The sequence below is a fragment of the Leptosomus discolor genome, chromosome 5 (genome assembly GCF_034619465.1).
Source record: "Leptosomus discolor isolate bLepDis1 chromosome 5, bLepDis1.hap2, whole genome shotgun sequence".
NCBI classification, from domain to species: Eukaryota; Metazoa; Chordata; class Aves; order Leptosomiformes; family Leptosomidae; genus Leptosomus; species Leptosomus discolor.
In genome coordinates, this window is record NC_141395.1 from 58,762,764 (window position 1) to 58,777,551 (window position 14,788).

Sequence of the window (14,788 nt, forward strand, 5' to 3'; positions counted from 1 at the left end):
TCAGAAAAACTCAAATAAAGCAATTATAGCAGTTTTTAATTGACTGAAAATGGGAGAGAATAACATCAAGAAAATCTCCTTAAGTCATGAAGGATAAGGCAGACATTCAATAATTAACACAGCAGTCTGGATGTTAAAGAATAATTTACTATTTTTAATTTAAGACCTGTAGTGCCAGAATTGTGAACTATTACTATGAAGGTCATGAGCTGCTAAAGATTAAAAAGCCTTTTTACACTACTGCTTTTGCCATTTCTGATATGGAGAAAATGAAGACAAGAATAGCATTTGGAGGAAATTAATGTACTATTGTAATACTGTAGATTGATCAAAGGAATACAATTCAAGGTGGTATGGCAGAATAGCTACTAATTAGCTATTGAGTGAAACTTTAAAGAGAATATTATGACCACATTATCATTATGCTCTTTTTCTGAGATCTGGTAGCATTCTCATCTGTTAGCCTTTGTTATTTATCTTTCTGTTATTATTTTCTCTACCTGGCAATGAAAATACAATCTGTGTGCTATTTAAAGTCATCTTGTGATAACTGAAGTGGTTTACTCATATTTTACTTGGTATTTTTGCAGGTTTTCTACATTTTGTTTAGTTACAGCTTTGCCCTCTTGCCTATGTATTCATGCATTGTTATACACATGTATCTGTCTGTAGGCACAAATGCTATATATAACAGTCATATTAGGAATGTTATTTACTGTGTTACATTTTAAACTTTTAAACTTGATTCAATTTTGTATGTAGCATTTTGTTGTGTGTCATATTGCTGGAATATCATTAATGACTGTGATCATTATCCCTTGTAGATCCTGGGAAGACTCTGCCAGAAGCTCTGGATTACTGCAAGATTTGGTTGCAGACAGTAGCAGGAGAGGTAGATGCTAAAAGTGGTATTCCACCTCCTCTTATCACTGTGCAAATTAAAGACTTCCTTAATGGACCGGGTAAGCATTGTACTTTAGTCTCTATTTTCTAATGTAATCTATTTGTAGATATGCACACATGACATCAGAAAAATGTTGTATTCCTTGCTTGAATTTTTCCTCCAGCAGTTGAAATCGAAGTTGAGGAGTAGTCAGTCCTGGACCAGTCATAAGTTTAAGGTTTAATTATTTATTTTCTTCCCAAGATAAATTTAGACATTTTATTCCTCAAGAAGACTGAGGTTGGCAAATTTCTGATGGCATGGAACCTACCTGCTTCTAGCCCAGAACAACTGAAATCTTATTACAGTTACAGTTATAAAAGCTAACTTTTCAAATGTTTCTGGGTATTTTTATAAGCCGCCTTCTCTTGAGTTCTTTGGAATCTGGATACCTGACATTGCAAATTCTTATCATCTAACATGTTGATACTGTAAAATTTCAAAAATAGTGATACTGTATTTCTTTAGTTAACACTGAATATAAGTACTGTAGTATGAAGATTTATTAGCATTTACTTTAAAAAAAGTGAAGTTTCACTCCTAGAGTGTCAGAAACTCCTCCAAATTGAAATATGTTCTCGATTCTCCGTTTTGTGAATTATGTCTTTATAACTACCTTACTATGTAGAATGTAATTGAGGTTATATTAAAGTTAGAAAATACATTTACATTTATCTGTGCCATCATGATTATTTTCTCTTATGCACATTTGTTATAAATCATTGAATTGTGTAACTTTTCCCCCCCGAGTATCCTTACTTCACTCAGCACGCAGAATGAGCTATTATCAGTCATCTAGTGAGAAGCTCTTCAGTACTGGGTTTTCCTGTTCATTCAGTTACCTATTCATACAGTCTTACACCACACTATCTAAACCTGGCTCTACAGCAGAATTACTTCTTTCCTCTGCATTGCTTACTGCTTTAGGATCTGAGCACTACAGAAATAGTAATTTACCTTCACGACTCTTGCATGGGTGATGGAATAGTGTGCCCTTGCCATTTCACAGAAGGCAACTGAGGCATAGGGAAATTAAACGTTTTCTCATTCTATTAAGGTTACCAATTTAAAACACAGAATTTAGTCTTCCAAGGTATTTAAAAATATAGAAATGTAGATGTTGGAAGCACAGGCCATATTATATTTGGGTGAAGCAGTAATCACTTCTCCATATCAGACCCCAGGATATCAAATTGAACAACCAGAGAATGAGACATACATATTTACCCACTGACTATAAATATTGTGGTTAAGTAACTTGAAAAGCCATTTTTTGCGCGCCAGCAGGCAGGAGTCTCAAGGAAAGAATAAAGTACATGGACAACCTTGTCACTGCCCCTTTTTTGGTTTTCTGTGCTGCCTTAAAAGCATTATTTTGAGGGAAGATTTTAAAACCACCTGACAATGCAGAACTTTTGTTATACTGATCCCTATTTGGCTTCATTTGTAGGACTTTGAACCTTTGGACCTATTGCATATTCTAGTGCCATTTGAACTAAAGAATTTATTGGTAATAATAGTAGATTTTCATTCTAATCATGGCCAGCACAAGAAGGGTAGAGACAACTACTATCAGTGCCCTTTATAGGTAGCTGATGAAAGCAAAGGAGTATCAAGAGTCAGGATTTTTGAGTTCCATAGGAAAGCCAAAAGGAAAATGTGTTCTCTCTCTCTCGCCTACAATCTTTTGGTCACTGGTGCCTGATTGGTTTACTTTCATCCTTCCCCCTCTCCCAATTTTTTTGTGTCCTCTCTCCCCATATCTGGCAGATTCACGTATTCCCAGACCCTTCATCTGTGCATTCCCATTTTCTCAAGGTTCTCAGTGTAGTTTCCTGTTGCAGCCTTTGTATTTAATTTATTACACACCTGAAGGTGTTTCCTTGACACTCTTCTGTCAGGACAGAATTCTAACTAAACTAGTAAACGTGGCAGTTGGTACCAGCTTGCAAAGTATATATTCGCAAGTAGCCTAAGTGTCTACCCCGTTCTCGACAATTTGGTTGATCCCAAATCGGTGTTACATCTCCCCCCTCCATGGTATTTGCCTAAATAGGGAACTGAAAAACCATTAATTAATGCATCATAAACTTCAGTCTATTTATTCTTGCAAAGCATATAAAACTTCAGAGATTTCCTCCAGGATATCCTCTTAGCCAAAAGGCTTTTTTTTTATCATCTTTTTGCTGCTAATTGGAACTATCATTACACATGACTCAACAATAATTACTCTGAATTTTAATGAAGTGTTTTGCTGGTGTAATATGCCAAAACAGCTTTGCATTCCTTTGCAGATTTTTCTAACTTCAGTTGTTGCCACTATGAGATCCTCTTCAAATAAACTAACCTTTACCAAGAAACCTTCCTGGGGGGCTGGAGGTTTCATTGGATGAGTAATGGAAGGCGCTTTCCGCATGTGATTGCGTCAGAACAGCACATGCAAAGAGTTATGAAAGCCTGACAGCTCCTCAGCAGGCTACTGGAAAATAAGTTAGTAACTCTCCTGGGGGGAAAGTCCTCTAACCACAACTTCTTCCAGGGTGAGGTAGCTTGGCCGTCAGCAGGCCTGGAGAAAGTGTCTACATCACCAGATCCTAGTAAGCTGGCAGTTGTTTGTTGAGGACAAGAACCTCAGCAAAACTCCTGAGAACTCTTTACAAGAGGTCACCAGACAAATGATATTTGTTATGGGAGACATCACAGTTAGTAAATTGAATAAATAAATGCACTGCTGGAATACGCTTATGTAGCAGGACTCAAAGGCCTACCCTTTTTTCGGTGGACATTTGGCAAATAATTCTGCTACTAACTGGCATATTTTCTAAAGACATATTGTGTGTTTTCATATTCACTTATGTATATGTATTTTATAAGTGCAGTAAGTAAATTATTACAATGCATTGGATGCACTAGTAGGTGCTACCTGTTGGGTACAGCTGATCTGCTGCTTTTTAAAAGCTGTGCCTATGCAGACAAAAATCTGGATGTAGCAGTTGGGATAACTATAATTTTCTGTATAGATTTTAAGTGTTCAGAGTTCAGTGGTTTAATTGTAATGTCATTTTTCTTACAAAATACGTTGTTGGTGTGCTGAGGTTAAATTTCAAATATAATAATCAAACATTCCTGTGTTTTATGATGCAAACTACTATGCAGACAGCTAAAAGAAAAAAATCTGCAAGTGGTTCCCAGTGTTTGCTGTGTTGGATAAAACCAGTACTTTACAAAACCTTGTAAATAGTTTGTCAGCTGAAGCAGATAAGTAGATAGTGTTCCATAGAAAAATTGTATGGTTTTACCACACAGGAAACCAGGTTGTCAGTCCATATTAGCTCGGAGATCAAAAAACTACAGCAAGTAGCTAAACTTGGAAACCACTAATTAAATGAGAATAACAGGATACATTAATGCACTTCTTGCCACATGAGTTGATTATTTTGTACATTTTTGGCAACTAAAGAAAAATGATATTTCTTCCAGATTTAAGGTAATAGGATCCTAGGAGAAATAAGCATTCATCATCAGGCCTGTGGGAACAGACCTCAACTTTAACCCCACAATGTATTAAAGGACTATTCTTTCGCTTTCTACAGTAACTAATTATTTAAAATTTTTTAAATTCCATCTACATCAGTTTACATGACCCTCTCTCTTTTATATTCAGTCTGTTACTGAATTGCCCATCTAATTCTTGTCTAATACATATAAGTGAACTATTTATTGCTTCAGCATTAGATATTATTCATTAGATGAGGAACAAATATGACCATCCTGTTTCAATAGCTTTTGAAAATTTATTCTCTTTACCCTCTAGTACTTCCTTTGGAATTTTTTTTTTTTAATCAATTGTTGCTTTCTTAGGTATAAAAGCCATCTTTTTGATGTATTCTTTCTGCATGCAAATGATACAAAACATGTTTATGAAGTACAGCTTCATACAAATTGCCTTAAAATACTTATACATGCAAAATATAGACGGTTTATGCCAAAGTTGTCCTCCCCGAGAAATCTCTTGTGAAGATGTTAGGCTAGGCGTGAAATAACTGTGGTCCTTGATACTTCGCCTTTCAAAATAATTTCTACGGAAGAAACTATCCAGACAAACTAAGAAATGCCTTGTCCCACTGAAAGATAAAGTTAAAACTGGGGCACCTGGGTGATTGCTCTTTCCTGCCAGTCCCTCTGTGGCAGGGTTTGGGCACCGCAAGGGAGACAGCACTGGATCTAGGGTTATGCATAAAAAGCGACAAACAAAACTGTGCCATGGCACTCTCTCCAGCTTTTTTCCCCATATTTGCAGAGGCAATAATTGTATCCATTAGCAAGGTCAGTGGTTTGGAGAAACCTGGAAAATAGCAGCTACCAGAAACCCACTAGAATAATATCTCCAGCAGGTGATAGATTAGTTGGAACAAATTGGAACCATTGCACTTCAGCAATCCTGGTTTCTTTCAAGCTGTTTTAAAAATGTCGTCATTTTAATACACAATATCAGCCCTGCGGAACAGTCCACAGCAGGTTAATTTGAATCATATGATGTATCACTGCCCTCAGCTGACATGAGCTCCATTCCATGTGTGAAGCCATAATAAATCCATTCCCAACCGAGGCAAATTCCCTGTGAGAAGGTGAACTAATCCAGGCCTCACACTGGCATGTTAGCCCTCCGTAATTGAAAGCAGGGCCACCTGTTCCCAGCACAGTTAGCCTATAGAGAGAAAATTAGCATTAGATCAGATACTTAATATATTGAAAAATCATTCATACTACTTGCAAGTTCAGCTGTGGGCTGCTTAGCATGACATCATATATAAACCTAGGAATGTGCCCACTTGATCCCAGTTTAACAGTTTTGTTAACCATGGTGTTTGTTAACTTTGAAATGAGAATTTTTTGATTTAATGAGAGCTGACACGTGAGAAGGGGAACTAGCCAGGGTGCAGACTTTTCTAATTAACTCTGGGTCATTTGCAAAACTTTTGAGCTTTCTAGTAGGTTTTTTTTCCCTTTGCTCTTTTACAAACAAGTTTTTAAAGCACTGACACTGTAGCCATGAAATGATATTTATTTGATTAAGAGGGCAAAGAGAAATATTCCAAACAGGTGTACCAGCCTGTAGGTATTGCTTTAGTTTTGACACATCTATTGTCTGTAATATCAGTGTAATAATGCGTAAAATTATCAAAGTACCTTTCTAAAAGCAGCGTCTACAACACTTTCTAAAATTTAGTTTCTCAAAAGCCTAAGTACTGAAAATGAAAACAGCACACTGAAGCCACGTAGGTAAGTTGGAAAATATTTTCTTGATATCTTTTTCAGTGTATTGGTATTCTTTTAAAGCTTACTTCAAACATTTGCTCAGCTTTCTGAAATCCTTTTTTTTTGTTTTGTTTTCATGTAAGTCTTAATATAAATGTGTTATTCAGCAGCTAAGCAGATAAAAGAGAGTTAGTATTTATGGGTTCTCTTCTTTTCCACAAACGTGCTCCATGACCTGGAACAATTTATTTCATCTCACTGTGTTGCACCTCAACTTCTATGACTCTCTGTTGAGAGAGCTAATATTTCCCTTAGCTAGGGTTTTCCTTTCATGGTGATGCCTCCCAATGCCCCCATTATAGTTTTTGGCCTCGCCACCCAACCCTTGACACACTTCTGTAGTGTATTTGGTAGTTGCACAGTTGCTTAATTTCAGTCAACATCCTATGAATAGCAGTAACCCTCCATCCTTTATTAATAGTATCTTTGTCTTCTCACCCTACAACAAATTATTTTGGTTCAACTGTAACAATTTTTAAAAATTAATAGAATTACATCACTCTGAGCCTTGTCTAAGATCTCAAACTTGGGCACTGGTTAGATAGAGCTGTTAATGTCTTAGTGTCACCTTTGCGTAATGTCAACGACATAGTAGGTCATGGAAGTAGGAGTTCTTGGGAATACCCTGCATGGCTCGAGTTGATTAAGCTTCCTGAAGGCTGTAGTTTTGTATTTGTATTGGCCTTAGAGAGCTGCTTCTGTGGGGCTGCAGCACAGAGGCAGCAGTAGGTAGAAATACTGAGCAGTGACTACCAGCCTCTTCCAGACTAATTGGCATCTGTCTCACAGAAGCAGAATACAAGATGGACTGCAGATGGCCTCTGAAGCCTTGTCTCAAGTTTCTTCCTTCTTTTCCCTTGATCCAAATTGGGAATGATGAATTAGAGGATAAAAACAATTCGTTTGCATTCTTCTTGCTTTTCAGTTTCTTTTAATTTGTCTCTCTTTTGATGCCTGACCAGGGACAATTGAGAACAGTACAGCTAGTCTTTTCTTTACATGTTTCTCTCTTTCCTATTTTTATAAATTTAATTTTTACAATTCAGCCATTTCCCTGTTACCGAAGGGCCACCCTGATTCCAAATCAGAATCAGGGCTCAAGATTACCTTTACCTTCCTCGGATTTCTTCTGTTAGACTCCTTACGTCAGGATGGGTGGCTCCCAAAGAAAGAATATTACTGGTGGCAAAATGTTTCGTGCCTGTTGTCTGCTTGTCTCCTGTTTAGGTCTAGGAAATTCAATGCTCCTAAGAATTTGGGGCAAATAGTAGTTTCTTCTATAGCAGTACTATTTATTAAGAAGTTTAATATTTACAGCTTTCTTGGGATAGGGAAGAGTGAGACCCATGTCCAACCTGGCCTTTTCTGTATTGAAATATATGATAAATAAAAGATCCACTGCAGAATGAGCAGTATGAGAGTAAACAAATTCCTGGAAAATGCCATCTTTTTCTCTCTCACAGTTCAACATTTCTCATAGTCTGTGAAAAGATCCCAGTCTTACAAATCAAGCTTTTGAATAATTTTCAAGGAGTTTACTTTCTGATTTTTCAGATTAAGAGTGTACTATGGTAGTTTATTAGTCATAGAAATAGTAACCTGGTATACATTGAGTTATGACATGTATTAGAATAAGCCCACTGACTTCAGTAAGAGCTGAGAGTGACCTAAAGCAGCTTGCTAGGAGCTCTGTTATTTTTGTATTGCTTATTCATCCTTAGCCCACCAAATAAAAAGTCCTTTTGAGTAATATCATTATCCCAAGTTCACAGAATAAAAATATATCTTCACAGTACAAATCTGAATGTTATGGAGAACAAGGGTAAAATACTCATAACCCTGAATTTTTTTGTCTCAAGCTCTAAGTAATAAAATGACAGAGAAATAAATTGTTTCAGACAGACATTTTGGAGTGCTGCTCATAGGTTTTCTTTTATAGATGTTATGATTTTGTTCAAACGGACCATATTGAATCCATTGGGTTTTTTGTAATAGATTTCAAAATACATAATAAATGTAAGTAATATGATGACTAATGGGTCAAGTGAAGTTGGAACTTTTTAAATGAGAAAATAGCTGGAAACAGTTTTCAGGAAACTATTCCAGTTGATTTTAGGTCCCCCACAAGGTGTACATTAACATAAACTCCATGGAGTCACCTCTGGGACCTGAATTCCCTCTCTGATTTCATTATTGCAACGTGATTCTTTTCCTTTCACTGTTAAGTCATCTTCTGGTGTGGTGGGAGCATATAATATGTAATTTATTTATATTTATCTAATCTCCTTTTAACTCAATAGTTATTTCATCATTCTGTTTCCTAGTAGCTGTTCAGAAAGTTGTGAACGGCTAGAAACTAATAATTGACGGAAATGGATTTACTGGGTAATCTAAAGAGATGTAGTGAAGAAATCAGGAGAGAGAGAGAACAACTCATATTCTACACTCAAATGCTACACTGTAATAATATTGCTTTGATATCATCTAGTTCAGTCTGATTTAAACATAACCAGAAATAACTCACTAGAACACAATCTATTTACAAGCACAGTAATTTCTTTACTATTTGTTTGCTGGAGTAGGTAACACCTGGCAAAATGGGCTATTGCTATTACATCTTAAATCCAAAGGAAACCTTGGGATACAATTGTGGTAGCTGGTCACTAGTAGGCAAAGGAGACAGTGATGTGATTGAGGACTTAAAGGTGGCTTTGAGCTAACATCTGCCCTGTCCTGATTCTGATGTAATTCTAGATAATTCAAAGAGTTGTTTGAATTATAGGAACCTGTTTTTTCCTGCCAATACAGAATCTGCACAATGTTGTGTGGTGTGCTTCCCAAGGTGTGTAAAATCATCTAAAAAGACTGTTACCCTTGGATTTGGCACCCTGGAAATTTTATTGTATCTGGGTGACCATTTATGTTGTAACATCTCTTTTTAGCCCATTTTGAGGGACTGGAGAAGCGGCTGAACATCTGTCTTCATAAACTGATAAAAATAGGTCGTTATATTTCATCAGTTTTCTCTGCTTCTGTCCATCACTTAAATATTTTTTTCTTTAGAAGGAATGTTAGTTTCTTTTACAATGCTAACTGTAAAGTGTAAAACAGGACAAAGCCTAAAAACATGTTGATTGCTTAATTGGATTTTTATTTTTTGAACGTTTTACTTAAATGACAAAGAATCTCCTTACATATTCTTTCCCCAGTTGTAAAAATAACCTGTGTCATTATGAGATAGTTGTATTTGCAGGGAAGGTTCCAGAGTTACATTTTCTGCAGTTATGCTTCTGGCTGCCAGCACGTTCTGTTGGGGCTGATTCAGTGGGTAATAACAACTTAATAAAAACCTTTGTCAAGTTATCAGTCATGACAACAGTTTTCTGTGTGACATGTATGGTTTCCAAACAGAAAACAGGGAAGTCATTTGCATTTCTCTGGAGTCCTACTGTCCATTTTTTTATTGCTTTCTTAAATGAGTGCAATGTTTGTGAAAACAAGTGACTAACAGCAGTGCTAGAACACAGGCCTAGGACCACAGGTGCCACATGTGCTCCACCAGTGAGCTTCACCAGCACCCAGTGTCTTCTCTGCCCTGGCCTGAGGAAGCTCAGGAAAGAACTAGAACTATTCCTTTCATATTTATCTCCTTTTAAATCTTTCCTGATCAGTTTACTTTCAGGCTTTAGCTCATCGTCTGTTCTATCAACTTACATCTAAGGTGTTTTTGGGTTGTCGGGGTTTTTTTCCTCTTCTGGGCTATACTACCACAGGAAAGTGTTGGCAAGAAAATGCGTCTTTGACAAAGAAGTTAGATGTGAAAGCTGTCACGCTAAGCAATAAGGGTCCTTTCCTCATTTGCTAACTTATGAACTTAATTATGTGGCAAAGCCAAGGACATCTATTCTATTTTCCTCCTTTATTACTGTGTCACTAGTGGACAAAATTAAGTCAATAAGCGACTTTTTTGTCCACTAGTGACAAAAAACCCGAACCCTGTAGTGAGTTGGATTTCAAACTTGGGTCATTTAAAAAATGCTAATTTGTTTGTTTGTTTTCTGTTTGTTTGTTTTTAGCATTTCATTAGAATAACCCTCCTTTCCATTTGAGTATCATAAGTAAATTAATATCATCATGTCACATGGATCTCTACTTTCTTTGTAAGTCTCCTTTCTCCATTGAAAGGGAGGAGAGGACCAGTGATGTGTGTGAAAAAGCAGGCGAGTCTTGAGGTAATCTTAGTGCCAAGAAGGGCAGAGAGGTTTTCAAAAGTGTTATGACATTTTTCTTTCCTTGGTTTTAATTAAAAATATCAATATATAAGTCTTTTGAAAAATCTTCCAAGTTGATCATGTGTGGTTTCAGATGCCTAAATATCTTGCTGTCTTCTAATGTCCAGCTTCCTAGCTTTGATACTTGCCTTTCTACTAGGCCCATGTGTTAGCTAGTGTTTTGTCATAGTTTCTAGTACAGCATGAAAGGCTTTAACACGAAAGAAAGCATTTTCAGAAAACTATCAATTAAAATTGTAAGTTACAATTAAAATAGTTTTTCAGTCTTAAATTTCAGTTAGCTGTGGCTTGTGGAGTACTACAGACTTTTTTCGAAGATTATTTTGGGGGTTTTAATTCAGCTATAACAAATCTTACGTGATCATTAATAAGTTTCTCTTATCTTTGTAGAAAAAGTGCTAGTTTATAATTCAGAGACTTATCTATTCAGGTACCAAAGCATCTAACTGAAATTTCAAACCCCCAGATATTTTGGGTGGTCAGAAAAGTGCTTTGTCTTGTCCTTGGGACTCTCTGGAGTCAATACAAACACATGCTTAAGAGCAGCTCTGAAAGTCTGCTCCTGCAGCCCTTTGCCAGTGTTGTGAAAACTTGTAATTTGCCTAGAGTGGGAGAATCAAACTCAACAGTTTGCCTCAGCATTAAGAGTAGAACATGATCCTGGACAACTTGAAACTAGGTCCTAATTTTGGTGAAATAGTCATTGATCTGTGTAAAACCTTCAACAAGCAGTCTTTCCTATATATATTTATAATGAAACTTAAACTAGGGCTGTTTTCTCTGAACATATAATCTAGTTTAGATATATGCACACAACTTTAATCTTTTCTGGTTCTTAGGTGTGGGGCAGTGGGAATCAAACAGCAAAGTGAAATGCAAACTTTTCCTCCTGCGCAGGGTAGCTGTCTCATTACTGGGTAAAAGCTGAATTTGAAATAAAAAAGTCTAGAAACTAAGCTAAAGCTGGATTTCTATAATGAAGTGTAATGTACTGATAAAAAGGCAGATAGCAGCACAGAAATAAGTTTCAACCATCATAAAAACCTGCTTCCCATCTGGGAAATAGTCTTGTTAATTGCAACAAATCAGCTACTAAAATATCACTACTGTCAATGTTGTTCGTATTCATTGTGATTTCTGTGAGACTTTTAACAGTCTGGGAAGTACCAAAGTCCTTTACTAAGGAGACAAAGAATGTTTAAAAAATATTAGGTTATTCCAGTCTCTCTGGAAAACGAAGAAATCTAAATATACCTCAGCTTTTATATTTGCTTTTTATTTCACATTTCAATTTGAAAATGTATTGAAGAATACTGCCTATTAGCTGTGTAGGAGACAACGGAATATACATGTTATTCACTCATTTAAATGTGTTAAAAATGTTCGCTGTTGGCTTTGGAGTTTAGTCAAATAGTTCTACTGGATGTAAAACTCAAGAGAATGTGAAGTATATTTTCATTTTGAGACAAAAGGACTAATGTATTTATCCTCCTACACCCTCAAATAAAGTGTGTGTCTTTCAGGTAGCTGTGGTCATCCTTGGGAAGAAGTAACGAAATAAGATCAACATTGTTACATGTTTCTTCCTTTAAAACTGTGTATAGTGAAGGTTGCTTGGTTTAGTACAGATTTATTCCTAAAAATTTTGTTTCATTATGTTTTACCATCGTTTCAGTCCTTTTAATGGAATGTGGTAGAAATAATGTTATCTCCACTAAATGCCTGATATTTTTACATTTCTTGAGTAATTGCACTACAGCTTCTCATATCTCTTTCTCCAATTTTGTACTACAGCTGACGCAAATGTGGACATATCAAAACCTTTGAAAGCAAATCTCAGTTTTGTCAGACTTGATCAAATAAACCAGTTTTTGAAGAAAATCATGCCTACAAATGATGATGTGCCCAGGAAGGAGGCTGCTCCATCAGCTGGCATTATTCCAGAGGAGGACATCACTTCGATAAACAAACACCTCAGTACAAAGGATTTGCTACCTGCAGCGCACACCAACACTGCCCAAAAGGCTTCAGTACAAGAAAACTTGTGGCGATCCCTTTCCTGTTTCCAGAAAATTTCTGTTCACACTGTTCAAATGGTTGTTTCAATGGAAACCATCCCACATCCCAGTAAACCCTGTTTGTTAGTCTCTTTATCAAATCTCAGCGGGAGCCTGAGTATTAAAAGTGGACATAAAACTTCAGGTAAGAGTTTTTGAAAGTTGGAAGTGCCACTGGTTTGTTCAAGTGGTGGTCTAGTAACCATTTTAAAGCATGGGGCATTGAGGGGAACTCCTCTAGCTAATATAATAGATCCACAACAAAAAATAGCAAATCCCTGATAGACTCCGTTACCTGAGTTTTCCTTTTAGTAAGGCAGCTCCCAAGAGTGCTTAATTTTGTAGTTAATATCCCCTAGCTTGTAATTATTAATTTATTGATGGAATTCTGACTGGAATAGTGGTTACAAGAACCACTGTTCTCATATTCTGGTAATTCAGCACGTACTTCAAAGGGCAAAATTTTGACAGTTTTCACTCTATAACTACATTTTCTTGTTAAGACCCCACATTTCTGTTTAAAACATTTGTTCAGAGCCCTGACATATGCTACTATGTAAATATTGGGTCATGCCATTATTCTCCTCCAGGCTTATGAAGTTTTAATTTTTTACATGCTTCCGCTGCACAGCTGAGTCACCCAGGGAAAATGGGTGCTCCAGGCTCATTACTGCAGAACTGCAAGGAAACTTTACACTTTGGGTACAATTAACAGGATACCAGAGATTCATTTAAAATGAAGACGTTTTGAGTGTCTTTGTAAATTGTTTTATTAGTCTGTTAATAGAACTAATAAGGTGGTACATTGTATGATGTGGAGATGAGCCAGATGCAGGTAGTTGGCAGAGTAGCTTTTGAGGTAAAACGGTCTGTAGCTGAGAGGAACAAGTTGTAGGCCAAGCAAGGTGGTGATTTATTTCAGAAATATTTCTCCTCAGGCCAGCAAGTTTCAGTGCTTCTTTATTGTTTTAAAAGTTAAAAATGAAAAATTTAAGGTTCATAGGACATGAAAGCCTGTGAAAGTGCTGTAGCCTGAAACTCTTGATTTATCCATAAATAAACAGCCATACAGGCAGGAACAGTGCCTGCGTTCCCACGCTTTTCCAATCTAGCAACCCTAGCATAGAAAGCACTGCAACTGAGTAAAAGGCCTTTAAATGTCCCTTAAATAGCTCTAATTCTCTTTCTGTGTAATAATCCTCTTTTCTTCAATCACTTCCTCTCTATCATTTATACATTATCTGTCCCGTGGTACATTATGGTGTCCACAGCAAGCTTTGATATATCAAAGCCAAGCCCTTACCGTCACTGCACTATAAAGCAATTTGGCAAACTCAGCAATGTATATCACTTAGCCTGGAGTTTTTCATCCTCCCTGAAGGAGGATGTACCTTGCCTTACACATTAAGCCTCAGATACATTCTGCTGTGAAGTTCTATTTCTTAATTCTCCCTGGCAGTCTGAGGAAGCCAAGCTTTATTTTTCATGTCACAAGCTATACATGAATCTTCAGTATGTTTGTAGTCTGGCAAGCATTGTTAAGTAAAGCAATACTGATGCTGAATCAAATGAAAATGAAAATGAGTTATCATATATGAAGAACTTTCATAACCAAACAATAAACAGACATCAGCAGACTCTCTTCACATTTTTTTTCCAGTTGGTTACTTTATCATTGCATTATAAAAAGAAAACTGTGTGCATGAGGTTTTGCAAGCTATTGTGATGCTGCAATAAATTGTTTTAAGTTTCAAGAGGTGTGAAAGAAACACTTCCACAAAACTGACTGAAACTGTCAAAAATCTTTTAATAAATCATTTGAATTTTTATTTAAAATTATTAATTTGAGATTAAAGTGCAGATAGAAACCAATAGTAGAAATATGTTTAGGAAAGAAGATAAATTACTCAGTGTGGGGGAAATGATAATATAATCTTGTGTCTAAAATTCTTTAGAAGAATACCACAGTTACTAACTAGATTTGTTTTATTATTGCAAAGAAATTATGCAAGCTAACTCAATTAAAAAAAAGTGTAGTAGCTGTGTCTTGGGAGCAAGGAGTGTTTAAATATATCAGTTCTTCACTACTTTTCGTTTTACAAAAGATTTCATAGATATGCCTTTTGAGCTGAACAGCATTGATGTCAGATTTTTTTTACAGAATGAAACTAATACAC

General features: G+C 36.3%; 1 protein-coding gene across 3 annotated transcripts in view; it reads left to right on the forward strand.

Annotated features, from left to right (window-relative positions):
• Window positions 1-14,788, forward strand: part of VPS13B (vacuolar protein sorting 13 homolog B) — a 480,656-nt gene that overhangs the window by 372,423 nt on the left and 93,445 nt on the right. For all 3 annotated transcript variants that reach the window (XM_086465731.1, XM_086465733.1, XM_086465732.1), the window contains exons 34-35: window positions 825-962; window positions 12,349-12,756. In XM_086465731.1, coding sequence (XP_086321857.1) covers window positions 825-962; window positions 12,349-12,756 — 546 coding nt within the window. The remainder of the gene's footprint in view (window positions 1-824; window positions 963-12,348; window positions 12,757-14,788) is intronic.